Raw genomic sequence first — 27,025 nt, forward strand, 5'->3', positions numbered from 1 at the left:
GGACTCTTTTGTTTGAATTGGGACTATTTGCTTCATCCAGCTCCTCCTCCTTCTCCTCCTCCTCTTCTTACTTCTCCACCACGTTGGATTGGCGATAAACTCCTCGGGATTGGAATGGGAACACTTTCCACCTTCTCACCTTCCCCCACTTCCTCCCTGCACTTTGCTCATCCACAGTACAGTCGGTCTATTTTTTCGAAAATGGAGCTTTCTGATTAAATGCATCATGCGCGTTTCCGAACTTTAAAATGGAACTCCCCACCCAAAAACCCGCACTGGGCTCCTCGTCTTGTTCCATGCACTCCTCGAAAGGAAAAAGTTGTCTCCATCCGGCAGTTGCCTTTTGCCACTGGATTCATTCACGTGGAAAATGCGCGAATGGCCAATGAAGATAAGCGGCCATACGCCGTGGTTCCTTTCTCGTTTACCTACCTACCCACTACTACTGTGTATGTACGAGTACATGTACCGCAGAACGAAGCACAGGAAGAGTACATAATACACACAAATACAGCACTATACAACACAAGTGCTACAAAGCCAAGTTCCTTGACAACAACACTCAGCCCAGATGAGTCAAAGACGGAATAGGGACCATTGCTCAGCTCCGAGTTCCAACTGACTCCTTTTTCAGGCACTTCCCTACGTACTGACTGGGCAAGGGGGTGAAAACTTTTCTGAAATGAAATACTTCAGGGACCGCGGGTCATATTCACGACGATCCAAAATGAATTTTATTCATGAAACCACGACCAACCGGTCCGAGCTTTGAAGTTTCACTCTTGACCCCGTCGAGCTCTGAACAAGGGAACAAGGGTGCAGGAAATATTTCAACTTGGCTACTCCCACTATTGTTGCTATTATGATCGAGGGTGGCTTTTCTAGAGGCTGATTGTTTAAGTTTTGGCTGATTACTACGAGGGCTTTGGCGAAACGAAAATTTGGACGTTCAGTTCTGACAACTAAATTCACTCCATATTCGAAGTATTCTGAGAATGATATCTTCATTGATTGATTCGAAATTTCCTTGTGATTTTTCAGGTTGCGCATTCGTCAAGCTTGGTAGCCAACAGGAGGCACAAACCGCCATTGAAGGCCTACACGGAAGTCAAACGATGCCAGTAAGCACAAAAAACATTCATTACGTTGATAATGGATAGTATCCAAAATTCTGCTCTGGTTCCAAACTTGAGACAAGTTACGTTTCTTTTTGACGGAAAGTGGCTCCTTATTGCATGAAACGTAATTATGAGGACGGGCTACTACTAGCGTGGGTTTGCGAATTGAGATTTCCAATGACCTGGCTGAAATTGGAGGACTAACAATGTCTTTATCGAACTCTACATTGTTAAGGCATACTTTGAAGTCTTAGGACATTAGTGCCAATTTGAGTTCCTCAAAATTCCTTTGATGTTCAAGTTTTCTCCATGAGCAAGCCAAAGGGAACGAGAGGGGAAATGAACGGTGAAAAAATGAAAACAAATTCCAATTTCAATTTTCAACCCATTCCTTGAGCTTCAAAGAGGAAAACGACGGTCCACACTACTAGCGTGGCTTGCCTTCGCCGTCATCGCCGTCATCGTCGTCATCGTCGTCCTCTTCGTGTTCTTTTTCTTCTTTCACCTTCTCCTTCGTTGGTTGGTTCTCCTTTCTTTGTTGGCCCTTTGAAGAGAAGCTATAAAGTCACATTACCGAGTCAAAGTCAAAGTGTGGTAGATGTCCCAAACGGTCCCTGGATACCTATTTACCCCCAGTTGCCCGCCCATTGGGTACGTACGAATGGACCACACGCTCGTTTTCCCTCCCTTCTAGGCCTTGGAGGGCTTTTGGTGCATGCGTGTGAATGTGTGTGTGTGTATGTGTGCAGCTTTGTGAAAGGGCCCTTTATTAGTGGGATTCTTTTGAAGTAAGTCTAGAGTTTTGGGTCAGTTTGGCAGGGACAAGGCCTCCTCTGCGATAAAAGAGCGACAGAAGGACACAGAGAGAGAGAGAGCAACAGATTGGGATGGTTCCCTTTCCATTTGTCGAATTGGATTTTCGGTAAATTATTTGCCTTGGGATGGAGATTTGCTGACATCACTTACTGACAACGTCAAATGAGGCGTTGGCTCGTTTTACTTTCCTCTCGTCGAATGGATGCTCCCTTTCAAAAGATTAAACATTTGCTGAAGGAGAATGAAAGAGATGAAAATTTTTGGCAGTCAAATTCAGAGAGGGACATTCAATTCGCCCGAAGAAAATCGTGCATGCAATGACGATGGCAATTTATGACGTTATCAAGACGAAAAGTCATTTTCTGCTTGACAGCCAAGACAGTTCAACTGTTCCATCTGCCAAATCACGCACTTGAATGACATGCCGAGAAAAGAACCTGAAGAGAGACTACGTACTCCCAACCCATGATCCAAAGCCAGCTTTTCCTTGCTTCCATCATGATATGGTGCGGTGGTCTATCTCTTGACCTTACGGGCAAAACGGACAAATTTGTTCCAAGATCTCTTGTGTCAAAGAAAGCCAAGTCGGAAAGGAAAGAGAAAGAGAGGAAGCAACAATTGTACGAGTGCCCAGCCAAAAAGTCGACCCAATAGACTCAGGGCCAGTCTGAAGTTGTTGCCTCTATCTCATTCTTCTTCTCCTTCTTCGCCTTCTTCTCCTCCTTCTCCTCCTCTTCCTCCTCGTCTTCTTTCTCGTCTTCTTGTTCCTCCCTTGGTTCCGCCGTTCTCTCATTGTTAACGAGGAGGCGACTCTGAAAAATACCCCATTCATCTAGATAATACTTTGGCCTCCCCTTTCAACAGATCCGAAGGAGTCCCTTCAAGAGATGGACTCACACATGAGCACAGAGGCATACACTAGAGACACGGAACAAGTCCCTTGGATCAGGTGCGAATCGAGACAACGTTTCCAATGGACAACGCCATGTCTAAATCAAAGCCCCCCCCCATTCCATCACTAATGAAGTGATAGACCAAGGTCAGGGTGCCTCCTTTCATTCAGGGCCAATACACGGCTGTGGGCGTGTATGTCAAATTAGTACAGTAAACTGAAGTACCGACGAGCTTCGTTGGTTGTTCCATGGCCCTGTTCCCGGAAAGAGGAGGGTTGGATTCGTGGCAAAAAAAAGAAGACACAAGCAAGTCTGAAAGTGCAGGAGCCTTTGTATCAAAGTGGGTCGTCGGAAGCTGCTACAGCACGATGGGTGCCCCAATGGCCATCGCTATCAATAGTGGACCAAGGTTCATTACATAGATTGGGTCGATTTTCTGTCCAATAGACGGATGAGTCTGTGTGGGTCCTTGGCTTGTGTGGTGGATCAATGTGAACTATGGACCATCGAGGGAAGAGGAAACTAAGGAACAGTGGAACAGTGGAACAACAAGAGAACGAACGGGTTGTGTTATTCCACCCGGTCAAGATGGCTTTTTTGTTTCAAAGAAAGCGCAATTTTAATTCGAGAGCCTCGTCTGGGAAAATAAGGTCGTTCCACAGTATTGGATATATGTTCGAACAAGTGGTCGGAGGGGCCCGGCGGCTCCTCCCATAATTGGCTATTTTCCTACAAAAGAATTCGGGAGCAGTTTTCATATTCATGTCATTTATAACGTTACTCAACAAAGAAAAGTTTACATACCCGACGGTGTGGACCGAGGATTTTCGGGAACACAGTCGGAGTCGATAAGTAACTTGAGGACGGACGAGCGGAGGAACGGAGCGAGGGCCAATATCGGCAGAATTTCCGCATAGTTCTTCATTTTGTCCAGGATCATCTTCTTTGTAGTGATTCAGTGGCCCTTGCCAAGACACTTGGGGACGTTTTAATAAAGAGTTTCCGATCGCTCCAGGCCATGGAGAGGAGGAACAAAGACTTTCCACTCGGGTTGCTTCCTCTCCTACTACAATGTATCCTTCGCCTTCGTCTGGCTCGAGTTCTTCTCCTGCTTCTTCTTCTTCTCCTTGTTCTTCTTCTATTTCTTCTTTTTCATCATCATCATCTTGTGATGCTGCTGGGGGTTCCTCCGTATCTTATGAAACGGGCTCTCTGGTCTGAATTGAAGCGTTGCTAGATGGTATGGATATGATAAAAAAAACCGAGAAGAGATACTTTTATCCTACCGTCAAGCACAAGGAGATGGTTTTCATATTTTGCGATAAGAACTTTCTTATTGTACTTAGGTGAACAATTGAACATGACTAGACAAGTTTGGCTGGGAATTCAAGGAGTTTTCTTCTTCCGATATTACACGTGTATCTTGTTTGCTTCCAGGGAGCTTCGTCCAGTCTGGTGGTAAAATTCGCAGATACTGAAAAAGAGCGTCAACTTCGTAGAATGCAGCAAATGGCCGGAAACATGGGACTCCTCAATCCTTTCGTTTTCAACCAATTTGGAAACTATGGCACCTACACTCAGGTATGTGTATCAACCATTCGTTTTCAATGGTAACGTTTGTTAACAGCAGATCATCAATGAGCGGTTGTTTTTCTTTTGCTTTTTAGTATGCTCCGCTGAACTCCCAATTTATGCAGCAACAGGCTGCTCTAATGGCCGCCACCACGGGCCAAGCAGGTGGAACTTACATATCCCCCATGACGGGACTGCCCACCGCCCAAATTGGTCCCGCCCTCAATGGATTGACGAATGCCGGGGTGGTGACGTCCACCTCAGGTGAGAGCTACGCTTGTACGTAACACTATGTTCAAATTGAATCAAATCTTTGGTGTCTCATCAAGCACTCGGTATTTTGGCAAAGTGTGAATTTATGGTCGGTGGTTGTATGTATGATACCATTACTCTGTATTCCGCTTCTTCTTTCTCCTCCTGCTCCTCTTCCTCCTCACCACCGCCAACACCATTCCTATTCATCATCAGTGTATGCTTTACGTTTGAATGGTAAACCTGAGACAGTTGGTGTGGTTGTCCCATCATCAAGAGGTTTACCAACCATTGGGTGGCTCTTGAGTTTTCTTGGGAGGCAAGGAGGGAGCTAGTTGGTCGGTCGTCCGAGGTCCTTAGGCGCCTGCTGAGTGTGAACTCCTTTGGAAAGTTGAATGTGTGACATATGGTGGGACTGGGTTTGGGCGAGAAGAGATAGTAGCGAGCAAGTTTGAAGAGGCACGACGCAGCCAAGGACCAAGGGTTACGGACCGAGGGCTGCAAAAGGGCTGTGAAAGGGCTCTTGTGGGATGAAGAATCGAAATGGAGGATCACGAGCAGCACGAGAAGGACGTGAACGTGAAGGATCGAGGAATAGGAGGAACGAGAGGAGGATCCGAGAACGAGCTGGAGAAGAGGGAGGAGGAATCGTCAAAAGAAACTTCAAAGAAACTTTGATATGTTGATTTCCTGTGTGTGTGTGTGTCTGTGTCAAGTCAGTCACCTTTTGTGCCTCGATGATATTCTTCACACTTTGCATCCACAGATACACAGACCAATTTTCTCCCTCAGAGGTGTTTCCCAACTCCATATGCCAATGGCAATGGCATTAGCAATAGCCTTTGCACTGAGCACTCATGCCCTGTTTAGTCATTAACATACTGTTCCTAACTGACAAAGTAGAGTGAACGAAACGTTTTGATTGCATTCCAAACATTGGTTTTGAGTGCCAAGTGCAATACCCACTATGTATGCCTCACAATGGAGGACGTGGGCTGACCTTTACTATGGCACCTCTGCGGCTCGAAGAAGTCTGGATCTGGTCTGTCATGTGTTTGGTTTCATGTGTTCTTGCTCATTATCCAACACCCAATTTTTTGCCCTCTCCCTACGCAGGTGGAACACAACCTTTGACTATCGCCGCAGCCGCCGCAACAGGCTCTGCCACGCCCAGCCCAGTGGGCAGTAGCAGTGGGACAGGAGCTGTTTCCTCAGCTGAGCCTCTCTCAGCTGCAGCTGTTTATGCAGCTACAGCTGCTGGCCTACACCCAGCAGCTGCAGCTTACTCCGCAGCACGTAAGAGCCTTTGCCACACCATCTTTTCCGTCCGTCCAGGACCTGTTGCTGCAGTCATTGATAATCATGATGATCTTTCCATCATTGCTTCTTAAAAAGGGGGCGTGTCGTAGATACTTCTTTATTTACGTACACACACAAAGAGCAAAACACATTCCAACACACGCTTTCGTGGCTTGTGTTCGATGTACAATACCGTAACATTATATTTCAATGGCATGACGATTAATTATGGTTCGAGTAATTTCAAGTGCGGATTGCACTACTGGCCATTACTGACTTTGGCACTCTCTTCTTTCCGCAGCCCAAGGATTGACCAATGGTGATGGTACTCAAGCCTTACAACAGGCCTATTCCACCATCCCTTATCCTGGAATCGGTAAGTGACTTAATCTGTCAAAGTTGTTTTTTCTCTTACATGTTTTGAATGTTTTGAGTTAACCCCCGAGATTTGTATTGGTTGGCATTTTTCAAATTGATTTTCTCTCCCGTCTATCTCATGATGATGACATAAACACCGTGTTCCAGCCTAATTTATCCATTTGGCCGCGCGCTTTTTCCCCTTCTCCAGAACCAAGTTCCATCCGAGATTGTATGATCTCTTTCTTTATTATATTCATGTCTCGATGTTCTTATTTCATTCTCATGTTCCTCGTTGACTCTTTTTTTGTTTTCCTGCTTTTCCTTGATGTGTTATTCTAAATCTTGCCGTACACGAGCTTAGATGTGGGGAGTCGTTCATTTACAGTTCAAACTAGTTCGACGAACTCACTAACCAGCCTTCAGTCATTTCTGAGAACAAAATAACCACTCTGTGTAGCTTGACTCTTGCATACAAATTTTCTTTTCTTCCCCCCTAAACATAACCATTCAACCAAACAACCAACCCACACCTCAGCCCATACCACGGCCTCCGGTTACCCTGGCTCAATGGCCGCTCTGTATGCCTCAGTGTACGCTGCCAGTCAGCTCAACCCCGCAGCCATGGCTGTGGCCGCATCCAACCCCAACGTTCTCCCGGCCAATTCTGCCGCTCTCATCCAATCAGTCGCCAACAACGGAAACATGGGCCAGAATGGCGGTTGCGCCCAAGGGTCACTCCCATTGTCCTTGGCTACGGCTTTGCAGATGCAACAGGCGGGTGGTCCCGGATCCCCGACCACTGGATCAACCTTGGGTACGACTCTAAATCCTCGCGAAGGTACTATTACACATATAACGAAAGTCATTTCAGGTAACTTGGATGGCGTAAATGTGTCCTCTCTGGTTTCTTCTGTGTTTGCAGGTCTTTTTAATGTATTGGGAATGAATTTTCACTCTCTCTCTCTCTCTCTCTCGCACACACACACATACACATGACTTGACTGCTTGATTGTCATAGACAAATGGTGCTTGTAAACACAATTCACACCTAGTCGTTTTGTTATCGAATTGCAATGGTGTTGTATACTTTTGACTGAAAATCAAAAACTCGTAAATAAGTTGGGGATGCCTCATGTCCTTAGAGCTTAGTCATTTTGCACGCTCATCAGTCAATGAATGAATAGATTTTAAATGAAACTCATTATATCGACGCAGGGGATGTTGTTCGTACAAAGTTGAAGTTCCTGAACAATTTCAATGCTATTTCCACCAGGAGGCGCTACTGGGTTCTTTGATCAAAGCATCCAAAAATGTTACCATTTCCCATTTAAAACTCACGGCTGATAATGATTTCTAGAAGTCGATAGATTACCTTTTCCTTTTTTGCGCGTAAAACTGATTAAGCCTTTTTATCGATGTCCTTTTCCAAATGTCAATTGTTTACTATGTTTGGATAAAATGCAAAATCAACCTGTTACAAACACAAAACTCGGAAGCGCTCTCTATGTGAAAGACCATTCAAATTTAGTTGGAACATTGATGCATTTATGCACACATGAAGTCTTCGTCTAAGGCTTAGCCATGTCAAAGACCTCTTTGCTCTTTGGGATTATCTAGTACATGATATCATCAAATTTAGTGATGGACCGAAAAAGACAAGGTGCTTGTTTGTTAGTTTACTTTTATCTTTTGGAATTCAGCTGTAACTTTCCACATGTTTCTTAAATACTGCATGTGATAAGTGATAAGCAATCCCAATTCCACCAATACTCTTATGGCCAACGGGCTTGCACTTCAGGTTCCTGCTTAGGGAATTTTTCGGTTCAAATTAAATTGAATGAAAAACTATTGAAACATCAAATCGTCTCGTTTGAACGTCATCCGCACAATGGAACGCTCTTTGGCAGAGATTTGTTTTCAATCCCACAATAACTCAGAGCTGTTTGACCAACTACCAATGAATGCCTTATTGGATCGAAGGGTAGGAGGAACGGTAAGGGAAAAAGAGTTAGAAATGAACATCAAGATGGGAATCATAGAAGAAAAAACTCGTATTATTGTTGCTATCATCTGTTTCAATCCAATCTGGTCCCATTTTAGGATGTTCCATCTCTGGTCCGGAAGGCTGCAATCTCTTCATATATCATCTCCCACAAGAATTCGGTGACGCGGAGTTGATGCAGATGTTCCTACCGTTCGGTAATGTCATCAGCTCCAAGGTCTTCATTGACAGAGCCACAAATCAGAGCAAATGTTTCGGTAAGAACTCCCCTAAAGCATCTAGCCCCTCACGAGCACTCGACACCGTCTTAAAACCCGTTAGTTATCCTGGTAGTCGAAGGGTTATTATTCTGGCCAACGAAACCAGATAGCCCGGATAAGATGGAAACATGAGGCTGTTCCTCTGGATCATTAATTGATTTCTGTACAATCGCCTCGAGCGATTTTCCAGCAAATTGACTTGCCTAAGTAAGATCTCTCCTGTAATCTAGAGAAAAAGGGAAAAACGGGAAACGACTCAATAAAGCAATCAAAAATCAATCAGCGATATAGTATAGCTCCAGGAGTCTCGTGTCCCAATCGTGTGAGCTTTGGAAAAAAGCGTTCCCTTCCCCCGATCTTGGTCCAATCACAGCCATTTTTCCCGAGAAAGAAATCCTGTTGAGTGTATGAGGCGAGGACAGACCAACTGTAGCGTATCTACGAGCAGTGGGTACCACAGAGGTAGTCTGCGTAGGAGATTGAGCCACTGGCAATGACGGAGTGAAAGGAGTCTTGGGAAGAAGAACAGCAAATGGAAAGAGAGAGAAAGAAAGATCCCTCTAATCCTTTAGCCCATTTCTGGCCATTGAGATTTCTCTCTCGGTCTCTCTCGCTCTCATGTCCTCGCCTTCCCTACCTCCCTCCCTCCCTGTGGCATAATGTCGTCTCATTAGTGGAGAAATATGTCGTTGACAAGTGGTTAATGAAGCGCTATTCACTGTTCCATTTCAGGCTTTGTGAGCTTTGACAACCCGACCAGTGCCCAGGCGGCAATTCAGGCCATGAATGGGTTTCAAATTGGGATGAAGAGGCTTAAGGTCCAATTGAAGAGACCCAAGGATGCCAGCCGGCCTTACTAACAAGAAAGACCATCAAAGGTAAGAGACGACGGCGATGATTGCATCAACTCCGGTAAAGGCAGGCGGCGGAACCGTTTCTCCTTCGCCGACTAAACCCTTGGCACTGTACTGGTACAACAATGCTCAATTGCATCCATTTGGATTCTTGAGCAGAGTGGATTTTGCTGTGGGACACCACGTCGGCGGTGGGACAAACGTCCTGTTGTCCTCGTTGTTTGATCCCAATCCAATCTCATGCGTGCCTATCCACTCAATAGGTGTAATCATCCTGTTGAACTTATCCTCAAATACTTTCTGCAATTCCGCTTTCGATCGATCGACCAATCTCAGGATGATTGAGCCCGACCCGATGCCCACCGCGCCAAAGACATACAAAGTTCAGTGCTTCTCGATTATCAGTGCCCTTGCTGGGTCTCACCAAAAATGACGAGCAAACAGCCAAACAGCATAGAATTTGATATCCTACCTACATACCTTCTTCCCTATCATATACTATTTTTAAGCTCTCTTCGATCAAATTTTGCTCAAAACCTAATGGAAAAAAACACCCTCACAATTCGAAGCTGGTGGCTCTCCATTCTCTCTTCGCTCTGGTTTTCTACCTTGTAAGTGAACATCTCATCCCTGATGAGGATGAAGACATTCTTGGTGTTGCCACTGTTTCCCGTGTCTGTCCATGCATTTCTGGAAATGATTCATGGCTCCTCTGTTCGTCCCGATGTGTTCCATAAAACCAGCCTGGGACGGAGATGCAAAAAAGCAGCTTAAAATGTTCATTGTCGTTTACGAACATCTTGATGTCTCATCGTTGATGTGTTCAAGGCCGATGCCAGGTGCCAAGATTGCCTGAGTGTTCCATGTTCCCATTGCATAGTGGATTATTCGAGCAATTGGGCTGCGGACAGATAATTCAGGTCAAGGGCTAGTTTACTACGTGTTCCAATTGAGTCCTCTTCAAGAATATTCCCAGCATCATAAAGGACCGTTCTCTGAATCTCCGTGTTTTTTCATTGTTAACTGTCCCTCGATCAAGTGTGCACGAGTACCGATCTAACTTTGGTCTCCCTTTCTTACAGAGTGAGCTGGATTTTCCCAATGAAAGAAGAAGAACAAATTCCACACGACTCAAGAGAAAAACAGGAACACAGCCCATGCATCGATCACTACCTAATTCAGAGGCCTGCTCGTTCACTAGTTATTAATATCTTCATGATGTAGTCCTCTGAAGACCAGCGGGCCTAGAAGCTCTTGGACCCGTCTCTCCCCCATATATCCCAATTCTAACTTCTTAAAAGTCGAAGCTCATCATCCACATTTGGACTGAATCCAGTAATGAGAGATAGCGTGTGAACCGACTTGACTTTAACCCTGACCCTGATATGTCCTGCATAGAAATGTACATAATTATGCCCAGTAATGAAGTACCAAACGGGAACGAACCCACATAGTCTTTTAGGTGCATAACCTCTTGAATTCAGTTCTACCCGAGCAAGATTGTTGCTGGAGCTAGTCACCAACTGTCACACATTGTAAGCCTGCTTGTATTTAGTAAGATAATCAAAAATCTTATGGCCACCCTGTTCCAGGATGTAAAAGACAACCAGTTACAAAAAAAAACATTTACAGAAACTTTTCTGTGATAATTGACAGTGTGAGAAGGGGTAAGATTACGGCTGATGTTCAGTGTGAGCCATGAGAACCTAACATTGGCCAGCAATCCCATCACCACCTGGCCCTAATCTTGATTTAGGATGCCTCTCTGGTTTCCAAATGAGCTCAAGTTAGGAGCGTCCCCCTCAGAAGCACTGCTTAATCTTGGCATTGATATCAGCTTCTGTGAATGAAGATGACCCATCTCCTCCAATCTCGATAAAGTGCCAACCCAATCCCGCCACCCTTAGCCCCTGATTCCCTCTTTGTCCACCTTTGAACTATGTTAAATTTGTGACAAAAAAATACTCTTTTACCCATTGTCTAGTCAGGAATCTTGGATCCTACCTCGGATCCTTCGAGCCTTTGGTTCAAAGAGAAGCTGATGGAAAATCTATTTGCTTGTAACTTCAAGATATCATGAAATTCATTTCCCAAGGATCAGTTGACACTCTCTTTCTCTACTTTGATCGAATTCAGATCCTCTTCAAGTAACTTCTCTTGTGCCAAGAACTCAATTTTCCTTGGTTTGTTAATTTACCTAATTCTCATTAGTCATAAGAAGCAACATCGTTACCATAATCATCAACAACCATCTAAGTGACCCGTCTTTATCTTGACGAATTAGTCCAATTGAAACCTTCTTTGTCATTAGTGAACCCTTGTTTATCCTAGTCAGTCACCCTGAATTTTATTTCGAAGTCGATGAAACCAACAACAAAACCAAGTCAAATTAAAAGAATATTGCTTTCTTAGGGACAATCAAAAGATTGGATGGTTCCCTTGGTTCTAGACACAATCCAACCAGCATTTCACCAAAGCAGTCTTGAGTTCGTTGAATCTCATCCGATCATGCCATTTGCAAGTGAAGGCTCATTAAATCCCGAGTTCTCGAACGCACCTTCATCCTTTTTTGGGCCAACAAACAAGTCGTTGACTCCCCTATCAAAATTCATTCATTCATTCAACACATCTGTAAACACTCTTGCTCCCACATTACTTTAGAAGCCACAAACAACAAATATTGATAATAGTACGACTAATGCTAATGCTACCACAACAACTATTACGATTTTTTTTTTCAATATTATTATTTCTAACACTACTATTAACCAATCATATCAAAAAGTCTTTGAAGAGAACTCAGCCACCTTCGGCGGTACTCTATCATGTGAATAGCCCAATTAACAAATGTAACTTAACTTAGTTTCACTAAACCCCCTTTTCTCCAAACCACTTTCACGAACACCGTCAGGTTTGTCCTAAAGCCCATTTTTACCGTTGGCGTTTGTATGAGCAAAGCCGATCAATTCAAAATGGCCAATCTTCGAAGGTCCCTGGATTCCAACTGAAACCGAGTTTAACACTCAATGAAAACAAGATGCTTCGATTACTTCACCAACCTTCAAAACACAAAGACCATTACTTATAGTGCTGCTATTATCACCACTTTTACTAGTCCTACAACTGCTGCTACCAGACCTACGACTACTTTTTTCTGCTGATACTTATTACAGAAGAATTACTTCTACTATGATGATTACCATCACTATTATTTTCTTGGTCATTTCTATTCTTCCTAGTCTTATCATTATTCCTATCATTAATACTTATTATGAGTAAGTCTATTATCATTGATAAAACCACAACTACGACCCCTACTACAACTATTGCTATTGCTACAACAATTACTATTATTAATACTACGACTACAATTACTACTACTACTACTCTTATTATCATTATCATCATTACGATTACAACAACAACAACAACAACAACAGCAACAACAACTACTACTACCGCTAATATTACTACTACATTATCATCATTATGATCAAGTGCTGTATAATTGAACTTACATATATCTAAGGGATCAGAACAAAAAAATAGCCATATAAAGGATGATCATAAATCAAGTAGTCCTATAAATCATCATCAAATCACCCCAAAATATTCCACAATTTTACAAGAAAACTGCAAAAACTCAACCAAAAATATCAATATTGCTTTGCTCTTCTTTCTGCATTTTTGATTCTCCCCTCCATTTACACATGAGTCCGTTTAAACAACTGAATCTAAATTCAAGAATACTTCGATTATCGACCTTTTTTTTTTATTGATTTCCCCTCCCCTGGCATTTGAGTTTCCCATGTACATGCATTTTTCCGTCATTTGCGTTCATTGCCTATGACATGAATTTTTAGTTCAATAAAGATAAATTGATAGAAAACCCGCCGTGTTTACTTCTTCGTAGATTTTTGAATGCGTCTCGAAACCAGTTTCGATTACATTGGAAAATAATTTTTTTTTTTTATCAATTCCATGTTTGGCCTGAGGTTTTGATTCTGGGAAAACTACGTCAATCCAAACTCATTCCTGTCACGTTTGTCAGATAGTTGGTTGATCCAGTTGTTTGCTAACCCAGAGAGGCGACACATCAAGGACCTTTCCTAAAGATGAAGCGTTATTCTGAGACTGAAGAATGACACTTGATGTCATTTTCAATTCCATAGAGGTTTACCGAAAACTATTTCACATATACATAAGTAGAACTTGACACAAATTATGACGTATGCGAAAGCATCATTAAACAAGACCCAAAGTAAATGAAGATATTTGATAAACCCTAAAGTCACGGTTCACATGGCCTTGGTATTACAATGAGCTAAGAAGTCTGATCCAAATATCGGGGGAAGTTCAAATCAGAACCCTGGAGGATATCGTTTGAACCTGGATTCAAACTTATCGCGGATATTTATGATGGAAATCTCACCAAACCTAGCATCTTAAAGTCTTAAATTATGTTTCAAAATAAAACCTCACGACTTCCCTGAACGAAACACAGAACATGCCCAGACCAAATACAGTTCAAATGGCCATCAATACGGAAATGCCAGGACTAAAAAATCACCGTACGAGACTGCTCGCTTGATGCTTTGAAGCGAAGGCGGTTACGAAGTAGAAATAGAAAAAAACTTGTTTTCAATCATGTGTGAACTCTTTCAGAATACAGTACAGAGGACATGAAAAGCTGGGCTCAAATGAAGCTAGTTAAGAATCTGAGCAAGGTAGGGGCCAATGCATGATTTGGTTGCACGGGAACGATGCATACCTTAAATTACCAACTATTGAAGACTTGGATTGGATATTGTATAAATAATGTTATCCCATTAATCGGGTATTAAAGACTTAGACAATCCCAACCGCACGCAAATTCTGCTCCCCCCACACACTTTGCTAACCACCAAAGTATTTCCAGTCCAAGTAAAATAAACTCGACTAATACACGTGACTTTTAAATTTCTCAGGACGATAAAAAAGCGACCAGATATTGTTTCCATGGACAAAGCTACACATAAATCAAATTTGTCCTACCCATTTCCACGAATTCTTTGCTCTCATGACGCGTTCCCGTATTAGAAAACAAACTTTGCCCAGAAAGGTGTTAAAAATGTGTAGTTTGGTGGACACTGTACATATACGCAACCAAGCGTTCGTACGCTCTTGACGCACTTCTCCGTCGATCGTTGGCCGGGTGCCCGTCTCGTTTCAGCGCTTCATGGTTTCAAATGGTTGAGGAATTCCCCCGTCTATTGTTTGACGGGGTGGTTTCAACCACAGGCAACAGTTCAATTCCATATATGATGTCCTTCAGGTCTCGGTTGGCATACCAATCTTCGTTCTAGCTCCTCTCGAGCAACACCATCGCTCTACATAAAAAAGTTAAAAAAAATATCTAGAAGCACGGAGCTAGCTCGCAGAGTGCAGTGCGATGATCAGAAGGACCGGGACAGTTATTTTGGCCTTAATGGCTTGTGCTTTATCAATGCCCGTGGAACCTCCTCCAGAGTCAAAAATAGATCCTGTGATGTATTTGGCCAGGTTTGGATATTTCCCCGAGATCTCCTTCCGAGGGGTTGGATCTGCGCCTTTGAACCAGCCTCATGTGGATCAAAATTCGTCGGTGTTCGAAAATGCCATCCTCGAGTTCCAAGACTTCGCCGGATTGGACTTGACCGGGAAACTCGACGAAACAACTCTGGAGAAAATGGCGCAACCTCGATGCGGTGTGGCTGACAAGGGGAAATTGGAGTTACGATTTAAGCGATATGCCCGCCATTCCAGTCGATGGGAGAAGACGAAGTTGAGCTATTTTATTTCCAACTATCCAACAGACTCCCTTTTGACCAAGAGTGAAATCGACAAGGAGATCTCAAGAGCCTTTCAAATCTGGAGCGATTCTAGCAACTTGGATTTTAAACGTGTCCTTGCCCCTGAACAAGCTGACATTCAACTAGACTTTTTCCGACGCAACCATGGATCAGATGATCCTTTTGATGGTCGTGGAGGGGTTTTGGCTCATGCCTTCTTCCCCAGATGGGGTGGGGATGTTCATTTCGATTCGGATGAGGAGTGGATTAACGAGCGCTTCAAATCTCGGGCCTTTTCCAAGAACGCCAAACAGCTCCTGCAAACGGCCGTTCACGAAATTGGCCACAGCCTGGGATTGGAACATTCCAAAGCTAAGCGATCAATCATGGCACCTTTCTATCAGGGCTGGATGGACGATCTTCATTTAGAGACGGATGACATCCAAGGTATCCAGTCCATTTACGGGAAAAGTAAAGAAACAGCCACTTCAAAGCCTGAGACAACAACTATTTGCAACACTTCCAAACGTCCGGACATCATTTTTGGGACCGCTCTGCCGAATCCTTCACCTCCTGGGATCGTGCCCAGTCCATCGAAACCGGACATCTGCTTCAATACCTATTTTGATGCCGCTACCGAAACCAAAGATGGCAGCTTCTATGTGTTCCAAGGTGATTATCATTGGAAGTTGACTCTGGAAAAGGCTGGCTTTGAGCCTCAGTATCCTCGGACCAATCAAGATTGGGGTGGTTTACCGGGAGATGTTGATGCTGCATTTTACAATCCCACCGATGGTATGACGTACATCTTCAAGGATGACCAGGTGGGAAAATATTTCAATACTGATATCCAACCCGGATATCCCAAGCCAATCTCGCAAGAGTTCCCGGGGGCTCCCGATCGCGATATAGACGCAGCCTTACTTTGGGGCAAGAATAGCCAGCTCTACTTATTCCGGGGATCACTGTATTGGAAGTACAACTTTGATAAACGAACGGTAGAGGACTCGTATCCGTTGGAGATCAACAAAAGATGGCGTGGCGTCCCCAATAACCTGAGTGCCGCGTTAAGGTGGACCAACGGCAAGACCTACTTCTTTAAAGGAAGCTCGTATTATCGCTTTGACGATGACACCTTTGCTGTGGATGCAAACCCGCGTGTCCGATATCCTCGCACCATTGGTAAATGGTGGCTGGGGTGTCATTCCAAGCCTCAAACGGACTTAGAAACTGAGATGGAGGAAGACGCGGGAACCAAAAGAAATCCTCGTCGATGGGCATGGAGCTAATGTGGAGCAGCTGGTCCGTGAAGACACTAGGCACGCACTAGGCACGCAATTCGTAATTCAATCAGTATTTAAGTATTAGTAATTGTTTGGCCTCAGGTCTATGATTGTTTGTAATATGTACTATTTATTGATTATCTAATTCATGTTATAATATATGAATATCATTCCTAGATGTCGATAATGTCAAACTGTTGTCATTTGAACTCTTAGATACCTTAGACGTATATCTCAAGTAGGTTTTCTTTCGCCTCAAGATACTTGAATAAAAGAATTGGTTTAGAAAACTAGATAATGTTCCCGATAATCACAATTGCAACCTAATTCCAAAATGATTTAGCATAGCTGTTATCACACTTCCTCGCTATCCATTGTTATGCAATAAATAGCTTTCTCCTGGAAGCGAAAAGGTCATGAAAAGTGTGTTCGTTTTTGTTCTACCTAAATCAGATCTTTTATTGCTTTTGCATTCATAAATAAATCGCTCAACGTCTTCGTTGCCTTTTGATGTCCGAATTTTCAACTAGTGACGGGTTCAGCCATGAATGCCTGGAATATTGACGAGGACCCTGGGGTCGAGAATCAAGAAGTCTCAAACAAGTCAACCCATAGCGTTCTTCTTCAAATGAGACTTACATGCATTAACACGCCACAATTTCGTAAAACAGTTCTCAGCTTGATCAAATGTTATACTTTGTCCAACCTCACTACATAAATCTTCATAAAATGAATGATCTAGCGCTCTTGTGGTAGTCAATTGCAAAAAGATTCATTTTGTCAAGCCAGTGTCCCTTAGATCTGGTGATTTGAGTTGGTTCACCATGTTATTGAGAACTCTCTCCAAGCTCCCATTCCTCACTACTAATATGCAGAGCTGGAGAAGATCTAAGCCCGAAATAATCCCTACTATTGGCACATCAGCTCGAAACATTTTGAATACGTCCGAGATCTCAGGTCTGTTGGCTCATTGACTACAAAGCCATGATCCTACCTCGGAAGAAATGCTACTCCCTGGAAAGAACACACACAAAACTACTTGGGCAAACATCCCTTTTCTATGAGCCCATTAGAGGATTTATTTAACAACAACCTGATGTTTTTTTGATGCCTCTACCAAAATCCAATTCCGGTCACGTGCTTAATAAAAAAAATGTGGTCAGCATTCAGGAGAGCTTATTTAAGGCTCCAATGTACTCAATAGCTCACCCATATATGGTATATCATGCACTCTTTGGTATGTTCTAATTCTAACAAGAACTGGTAGATAGCACTTGAAAGGCTCAAGGTATATTTTGACATCTTTTTTGCTCAAAATTCAATTACCAGCCAACTTTGCCAAAAAAATTGTTTCTGGCAGAATGACCGTTGAAATGTCAGGTCAAAGTCACGAATATCTTTTCAATGATTAACACTTCATGAATTTTAGGCCCTACAAAAAAGAGAATGTTTGTTAATCGAAGCGTGCCCACTGTGCAGATAATCACATAAGTAAGAAAGACATATTCTTTTACTGAGTTCAGAGCAATCATTTCTCTATTCACTCTTGATTTGGTTTGGCATTTCACGGCCTAATTTAATCACAGGAATACAATCCCCATACTATTTGATGAGACTTTTTTTCGATCATTTGTTTTAAGTTAATTTTATACGATATTTGGTGTGCCAACGAATTACAGTTATCAGACCGGGCCAGCCCTTGTCGAGGGCGACCAGGATTAAGCGGGACAGAACACTGTTTTATGCCTAGTTAATATGTTTGAAGCCTGCACCATAAAATATTACTGGTTTCAAATTGATCGAACATCTGCTTTACAGTGCAAGACGGTCCAGTGTAAGACTGTGCGATCAAAATTAGTCCCAGAACATGGATCCAAAGGCAGTAGTCATCAAACTTCATGCATCTGGAAAGCTTGCGAAGAGTCTGAACAACCTGAAAATAAGCAAACGGCAAAGATGCTTTGCAATTGGATAAAATCTTGAAAGCATCTTCAGGTGATCTGGTCGTATGAGAAGATTTTTACGATAGAAGGGGTTTCCAATGCTCCCAATGACCTTGTTTTGAGTAAAAACCTGGAGAATATTCTGGGAACCAGGGGGACGATATTTCGTCGCCAATAAATAGCCTGTCATGGTGTGGGCAGATGTGACATCCAATGGCCTCAAACCGCCCCTCATTTTCATTCTTGAGTGTGTGAAGGTCAAAACATCACCTACCATGACCTGTTATAGGCAAACGTCTTGCCATGGGCTCAAAGTCAGAACTGGGGTGACCCAGGAGCTTCCTAAGCCACACGGCTGACGGAAAACACTTTTGGCACCCGTTGTCTACTGACCTCAACGTCATGGACTTTTCCATTGAGTGCATTATTGAGAGCAAGGTCGGGGTCAAATCATCCTTTGTTCCGTGTAGCAAGTTGAGATACCGATAAATCCACCCCAAGTGGTCACCACGGTCGGCTCCTTGGAATGTCATCCAGCGCCATCTTCGTCCCAGCTGATGAAGAAGAACCACGTGGGCAACCCCTTCTATGCCTAATATTACTTGTGCCGCGTTCTTTACTGTGAATGTTGTGATCTTGCCTTCGTCCTCCCATTGTTTGATCTTTACCTCGATCCTGACATCATCCGTTCATCTTGCCATTCAGTTAATGGAAGACTTGATGCTGTTGTGAGAGCCAGGGGAGGTCATTGAGAATAAATAAAAAGAGGTTTTTTAAACATTTTTGGGGGGTTTGGTTTTTTTTTCACGGGCTTTTTTTAACCACTACAAGGAATGTAATCCCCAGTACTATTAAAACGAAAGGTTATAATCCGTCTATTTATTACCTTTCATAAAAATTTGAAGTTCATACGATGCTGTAGGATTGTTAGTTTTGATGATATGTAAAGTTAAAGTTGTCCCGCTTATTCTTGGTCTCCCTGTATATAGCGTTTATCTGAAAGTTTGGTCAAAGTGTTGTCCAAATCTGACCTGATCTATCTTCGGACACTCAAGAGAGCTTTCCTTTTTAGCCTAGAGTTGATCTAAAATCACGAAATAGAGCTTCATTCTCCTCTTCAACTTCAAACCTTTTATGTTAATATCAAAGTTATGTAACATAACGAAAGTTAACCTCTGTCCACCAATCGATCTTTTTCAATCTATTTTTCAATTGAGTCAAAGTCGGTTTATGACGTTAATTAAGTCAAGATACCTTAACTAATAAGGTTATCTTTACTATTGCCACACAGATGTTAGGAATATCATACATATCTTTAGAACGACGTTGAAGTAAAGGCAAAAAAGTTCTTGGAAAAGAAGCTTTTTCAAAGGAATATTTTTTTTTCTGCGCCCGTATATCAATACAGAACGCACATCATACAGAATCACTAAATTTCAAGTTTGCTGTTAACAGCTAAACTTAAGCCGTTGTCTCAACTTCTGTATGTAAGTCCTCCGTCAAGGATCTGCAGTTCAAACACTTTGTACCATTTAGACTCTTTCATTACATTTTTGAGGACTTTTTGACTACTATCATCACTAGGAGTATAGTGCATTTACCCCTTAAGCATTTACATTGAATGATACAGTTCTAAGCAACACCTAGGTTACATTTGAGAAAATGAGTGGTTTTCTGATTTTTTTGCGGACTTTCTTACCGTTACTGTGATTGGAATCCCAGCATTTCAAGACGAGAAATTTATTCATTTTACTTAACTTTTATTCATATATATCATTTGATAGACCAACGAATTAGAATTGGCTAAATGCAATTCTAAGTCAAAAATCATACCTATTCTAACCAATATCAAAGATTGTCAAGAAGTTCAGATCAGGATTGCAACAAGAATTATAGCAAAGTAGCAGTAAACAGGGTTGAAATGCCCAGGCCGAAAGGTACAAAAAATCTTTCTTCAAGGCTCAAAACGTAACAATTGAGCAAGAACTCAAATCGACGATTTTTCGCGAAAAACTATGACAGACAAATTTCCAATTTAAGGATTATTTGAAACCATAAGCGTTAAATTTTGGAAAGTAAAAAAAAAAAACGCTTGAATATTTAAAGCTCCTTCAAAATGGCAAAATATTCAACAATTCATTGATGTACACTGGATGTCCCCAACAATGTACATGGTTACCATGTAATTACCTTGGTTTGGAAGAAATATTTTTGAGGGCCAAATAATTGTATTCAAATTGTTTTAAAAAACGAAAGGATATTTTTGAAAGCAAAAAAATAATCACTAATGCCAAAGACATGAGCGTGTTCAAATGCAAAAAAAACACGTAAAAAAAGACAACATGAAACCAGTTTTGCATAATTTTAAACTAATGAACAAAAGTTTCAAGATATTTCATTATTTCAACATCTTTTAAATGAAAAGAAAGCCCTCAAAATTGCATCTACATTACACTCTAAACTATGCAGGTTTCTAGATGAAATTTGATTGCTCTAGGTGCTTTATCACAGCTTTTTCTCAGGGTGAAGAGACCTGGGCTACAAAAGCAAGTATTTTTAGATTTACTCTTTTTGAGCGTAAAGTATTGGGGTTCTTGTTGCATTTTCAGGAAAAGCTTGAGCCCACCACAATCAAGGCTTGTCAAAAAAAAGAAGTACCATCTTCTCTCACGGGTTTCTTCATTGTTCTATTGGTCATTTTGGCTGAAAAAATAAATAAAAATGAAATAAAATTAATTCATGACAAAACATCGCGAGCTCTTGCAATTACTACATATGTCCATTAGCTATGTAATTCAATCACTCTTGTGTGAACTTCCAACTATGTCGAAACCAGTTTAAACAAGATCTTCATCTTTAAAATGATTTTATTTTATGCCAATAGTCATTTTTCCCCACTTAGTTCAAACCATACTTTCTTATTTTAGTCAAGCTCATTTAACTGCCCTCAGTTTGATAGGTCCAATTCTGAATTCACTTCCGAGATCCGGTTCGCGCACCATTGTCAAAGTGTACTTTGACCTCGGTTTTCAATTTCTGGGAATCGTTTTCTGCGCTCTGAATTGACGTGGATGAAATCCGAGCATCGTGTTGTCGACAGATATCAAGAAATTTAAGGCATCCACCATTGTCATGATGCATGAATCATCACGATTGAGAAAGGAAGCTTAAAGCAGTCGACCATCGGATCTCACGCATAGTTCGGCACACACTGCCCTAAATTTGCGAGTGCATCTACGTATTTTGACAAGGCCACTGATCACCCCACCAATTAAATGGGCAAGCTGAGAACGAGTGTCGACGTGGTAAAGATCAAACTCTTAAGTTAATGTTTATGTGCCGCAAGCCCTGATTCCACGAGTTCTCGCAATTTGACAAAGGAACATTAAGACCCGAATTTGTGGAGTTCTAGCGAACTTCATGAACTACATACGATACGAAATAACCAAGAGAATACTAAAATTCCCGGTGGAGATGAGTACAAACGTTTTCTGAGGTCAACAAACAAAAAAAGACGAGGCTCAATTTTGACACTGTCTTTTAGTTAAGGCGGCTACGTTAATACGCTTCTGAAAAAGATTTGCAGGCAAAAGATTGGGAATTATCCGTTGATTGAGTGACAAGCCCCAAATAGTACGTACCCATCAAGGTCTTTATCCTAAAAAAGGTTATCAAGCACGACGATGACTCATAATTGGTTTGAATACAAAGAGACTTTCAAGGGCGAATATTTTTTTAAGTCATCAGAATTTCGAATTTCGGAATGAAATCAGTTCAGAATGATAAGGATAAAAGGGTTGTAATTATTATCTAACTTTGCATTGATATATTACATCTAATTCATCGCTGAATTAGAGTTGGAGGATCTGGCTAGGCCTTGAAGGTAGGTTGTCCAAGTCGGACTTAATTTCTACCAAACAGTTTAACGCCTACGTCGTCCTTGCGAATATTAGAGCTTTTACTTAAAAGACTAATTGAACAAGAGAAAGAAGGGAAAACAATCTTCATTGATTTGACTAACCGGAATTCGCCAGGTATTCAAGGTGCTCTCAAAACGTAAGTTAAGCTTCTACGGTCATTGCAATACAACACGAAAACCTGGGTTGGGATGAAGCTCGTGGATATATTTGAAGATTTACAATATCAGATTCCTTCATAATCTTGCCAAATATACGAGAGCCCATTCATTCCTGCAATTTTCCAAGAGAACATTATCCGACCTGTTCGCCCTTTTGTAAACCTGCTGAACCAAGTGGAGCCCTAATGGGCGAGGCACATTCGCCGTAGAATGGTAAAATTATTTGCCATTCAACAAGAATGTATTTTTGAAGAAAACCTTATTTTCAGTGACTATGATTCTGACATTAAAATATCGTAATCAATTTGTGACTGAAAATATCTTTAATGACACAATCAAATTTTGAAATCAGCAAACAAAGAAAAAAAGGAAAGTACGTTTATGAATGGTTTTCGGAAGATGCGCTCAAATATTCTTCGCAACCTCAAAAATGAACACCAATTTTGGGGGGGTTATTGAGCAGTCTCCAAATTTTTGAAAGGATTTATGGGTCTACATGTGATAAACTTATGGTAGGGTGTAGCGAATGTGCTAATTACAAGATTGTTTGCCTATATATTGATGTCTGTCCAATTGGGAAATACACTCTACTTCAATAACCAGCGACTACAAGGGCCATTAAATACCCATTAAATCATAGTTTCAATTCTTGCAATTTGGGCAAAGACGAGACTAATTGAAAGGATTCAACATAATTGGGAAGTTGAGTTTAATTGGTTGGTTAAATTCTCTTGAAAGGTATCGTACTTGATCTAAAGACATTGTATCACAAGATAACCCTTGTTGAAGAGGGCTCGTGTAATATATAAACTCAAAACTTTTTTAACACTCCTACTATAACTCCACAGATATTCAGGTTGTGACAGAAGTTTTCATGGTCTTTGTACATTGCAGTAGCACATATAATCCAAATCATAAACGAATTTTAGCTATTTTGGTGGCCAAGGGGAAGATTTCATTCATTGTGCTTTTCGATTTTTCATTCTTCAATCCAACATCTTGGTTGATTTTCAGCACAACGAGCTCAAAGAATCTCTTGTTGCAAACCTCAATGTTCAAGTCTGTCTTCTTTTTTGAATGTTTCCTTTGTTTGAGATCTTTTTCAATTTTCAACCAGCGTCTTCTCGTCAACTTGCTTGAGCCACGTATCGTACCTACTACCTACGTTCTATTGAAGAGAGGTCATTGTCGACATAATTTGGAAATTTGAAAAATGGGCACAATTATAGTATGAGTTTTCTAACTTGCTGCCAAAAACAGATAATAGACAGGAAATGTCCCATCACAATTGTCTTGATGGCTCGCTCACCGAATTACACAGAATAGCTAAGAAACTGCATTCACCTCGACCGAAAAAAATACTAGCAACTAAACCATCTTCATTGCTGACGTCAAGATTGAACGTGAAAATTGACGATTGAGGTTGCGCCAAGCTTGCGGAATAGTTCCAGTAAAATCTACATTTTATGGGCACGAGGTTCATTCATGTCTTCTCAGTCTAATCCTGTGACCCCTCGAACAAAATGCGCTTTCTGGCAATCGCATTGAAATATCTATATCAATCAGTCAAAAATTGTGGAATTTTTTATTGAACGTGACAAGGTGTTCAACCATTGATGAAGGGGAAGGATTTTCCGGTTTGTTTTAACATTTGAAACTCGTAGCATACCCTGACTTTCGACTTATTCAACCCAAATTGATCAAATCACCATTCCTTGTCAACTATTTAGACAATTGACTCCAAAAACGATTGAGGAAACGATGACAAAGAATTGCTTGCTGACAGAGATTGATGGCCTAATGATGCTGGATGTATAAAGTCAAGTGAATGTTTATGGGAGGGATCCAATTTTCGGGTTGAATCGAGAAGAACGGAAGAGGCCCTGAAATGGGATCTTCTTTCTCGCTTTGAGGGTTGTAATCGCAGCTGATGCCCAGCAAATAACCCATTCCGTCAAGCTTGGGCCATAAAAGAGATGATGGTAGCTTTTCCCCTGTAAAGTCATTTCAGAGCTAATTGCAATTTCAGTTGCCGCTTTATTTTCAAACCTGGTCGTGGTTTACCACGAGATCACGAAATATACTAGTACTTTAGCCTAATAGCAAATGCTGAAGCCATGATCTATCTTTTGCGTTATAAAATATGTGTAGTATACAGAAGGGAAAAAATCTTCTTGTGGTCATGGTCAATCTTAGTGCTCGTTATTTAATTTTGACCTCCCATCTTCCTCCGTTCTGCATCATTAGGTCGCTCTGGTGGTAATTACCACCAATTTTACTTCAAACAAAAAAAACTCGAAACGCAACAACTCTTTCTAGTTTTCATTGACCTCGAAAAAAGCTTCGTTTTTCTTACAAGGGAATCATTTCCTCCCATACTTTGGTACCCCTAAAGTTGTTAAAAGTAGTTGTTCATCCTTCGACAACATGGATTCTATAAATTGAACCTCAAACCTTGTAAAGCACCGAAAGCTACGGCATTTCATTTCAGACTTTTTTAAAATTTGGATTCAAATTCCCAAACGCCTCTCGTATTTCATTTTGCTTCAAAAGTCATTTTATTCATACATCTCTCTCTCTCTCTCTCTCTGTTCTAGACATTGGGTTGGTCGTGTTGACATGTGCTTTAAAAAACTTGGTCTCCTCACGAAACCGACATTAAAATTGAACTCTGAGTTGCTGGTTCTGACTCAACTCATCTACAATACTATCCAGTCACTTGCCTACGTATCTGTGGACACTCACACATACACACATTCTGATAAGTGGTTCTTGGCACAAGAGGCTAATGCCATTCATTGGTTCAGGGAAGATGAAAGAGTCTGGAAAAATCTCAGTTTCAAGCCGTCGACATTTGAAATCCGCCAAAAAGAGAGAAAGTGGTGAAGACTCCATCATAATTACGTGTACAAGGGTACAAAAAAAGAGTCTCGGTCCTTTAAACAGCTAATTCCCTAATTTGTCTCGAGGGCTCACCTGTGCCATTCCAGCTTCGAATCCTCCTGACAACACCTGTTTTCATGGCTTTTTTTTCTTTGTGTCAGCATGAATCTGGAAGCGAGCAAGAACTACAATTTCAAGCAATCTTGGTAGTAGCTAAATGATGAAGCCATAACTCTGATACAAGCACCATTATTGGGTTATCAGAACTCTCTGACGTGTTTATGTGTTTTAACTTCTGAAGGGCTCTCATAAAAGAGGAGATACCCCAAGTTATTTTTTCCCGGACTGGTCGACGAATGATGGCGGCTTGGCATGACATGAGATTGGGGATTGGAGCGCCCCATTCATTGCCCAAGAAGAGTTTCGATTAGTTCAGGGGTATTCTTTAAAGGCTCTATTTGAAGAGAGAACGAGTCTCGAAGCCAACTTTTGGTCATTGAGCAGAGGAAAGAGGGAAACAAGATCGCTCAAATTAGTAGTCGTAAAAGGTCTGATGCTCAGTCGATGGCTAGTAATGGCCTCATTTGTCAGATCATCAAGATGTCATGTTGTAAAATGATGCACTCCCTCTGTGTAATTTCCCAATTATCAATGGCATGCATGACTACCATATTTTGATTGGATTCGTTACCAAATGACGACTCTCGTTTCCGTGCTTCTTCTTGTCCAATTTTTAAGTTGCTTCACCAAAACGGGGGGAAATTAGGTAATAAAGCCCAGCCCGTTTAGCCCCGACACAAAGCAGCCCGGAGAGCCCATTTCTTTCATTTCAGTCCTTGATGTAAATTGTGAATATCAAGCCGAAAAAAGCAGTTCGTGGGTCAGATTGAACCTCTGTGGGGAAAAAATCATTTCATTTTGCTTCTATGTTGAATTAAGATGGTATGTAGGAAACATGAGCACTCTTTTATTATTCTGATCATGGAGAAACGGTAAATCGACTCGAAGCCACTTTTAAGGGAGTTCAACCTTGCTAACCTGCTCATTCAAAGGAAAAGACTCTCTCGGCAAGGAGAGTTGTTTTGACTGGTCCTTTAAAATTGGGCTTTTGTGACTGGGATTTCCTGGTGATGTTGGTGGTTCTAGTGCAGGTTGATGATCTCGACCGGAGTGAATGTGCTTGCACATGAAAGATGATTTCCTGGGTCATTATATTCTGGTGAACCCATGCAAGAACCCACTCACCTTACGTCGAAGTTTGAGACCCAAAATCTTACCGGAGTAGAAGTAACTGACTCGATTTGAGCTCCCGGTTTTCACGTGGCTCAGTGTGAGATTGAAATTTAATCAGAAACACACTCATTGAGCTTATGAGGTTCGACGGCTGATTCTGGTTTATTGCCCCGCAAGGCTCGTCTCTGGCTGGGCAATTGATGTTTCAATCTTCATTGATGATCACGATCGCCATTAAAATAAAGCCACGGAATCACCACTTGTGTGGTTTTTAAATCAAATCACAGCCGATCTCAACATTATCCACCAGCTCGCTCGACTCTATGTCAATGTCAAGAAATTCATAATCACAGGGTATGGAGCAAGCCA

General features: G+C 41.7%; 2 protein-coding genes across 10 annotated transcripts in view; both read left to right on the plus strand.

Moving 5' to 3' along the window:
- The window catches only part of LOC131889225 (CUGBP Elav-like family member 4), a 101,713-nt gene extending 88,398 nt beyond the window's left edge, over positions 1-13,315 (plus strand). For 3 of the 9 annotated variants that reach the window (XM_059238318.1, XM_059238288.1, XM_059238326.1), the window contains 9 exons: positions 1,042-1,121; positions 4,265-4,408; positions 4,495-4,678; positions 5,768-5,947; positions 6,252-6,326; positions 6,846-7,148; positions 8,411-8,569; positions 9,305-9,450; positions 10,509-13,315. In XM_059238318.1, the coding sequence (XP_059094301.1) occupies positions 1,042-1,121; positions 4,265-4,408; positions 4,495-4,678; positions 5,768-5,947; positions 6,252-6,326; positions 6,846-7,148; positions 8,411-8,569; positions 9,305-9,432 (1,253 nt within the window). In that variant the 3' untranslated portion in view covers positions 9,433-9,450; positions 10,509-13,315. Of the gene's footprint in view, positions 1-1,041; positions 1,122-4,264; positions 4,409-4,494; positions 4,679-5,767; positions 5,948-6,251; positions 6,327-6,845; positions 7,149-8,410; positions 8,570-9,304; positions 9,451-9,689; positions 9,930-10,508 lie in introns of those variants that run through there. The other 6 variants (XM_059238296.1, XM_059238312.1, XM_059238305.1 and 3 more) reach the window with 6 other exon arrangements.
- A 1,581-nt stretch (positions 13,316-14,896) lies between these two features.
- Positions 14,897-16,697, plus strand: LOC131878984 (matrix metalloproteinase-19-like). The gene has a single exon (XM_059225171.1). It carries the CDS (start codon positions 14,912-14,914, stop codon positions 16,523-16,525), a length of 1,614 nt encoding a protein of 537 aa, XP_059081154.1. The 5' UTR covers positions 14,897-14,911; the 3' UTR covers positions 16,526-16,697.
- The last annotated feature ends 10,328 nt before the right edge of the window (positions 16,698-27,025 follow it).

This window comes from Tigriopus californicus, chromosome 1, assembly GCF_007210705.1.
Source record: "Tigriopus californicus strain San Diego chromosome 1, Tcal_SD_v2.1, whole genome shotgun sequence".
Lineage (NCBI taxonomy): Eukaryota > Metazoa > Arthropoda > Copepoda > Harpacticoida > Harpacticidae > Tigriopus > Tigriopus californicus.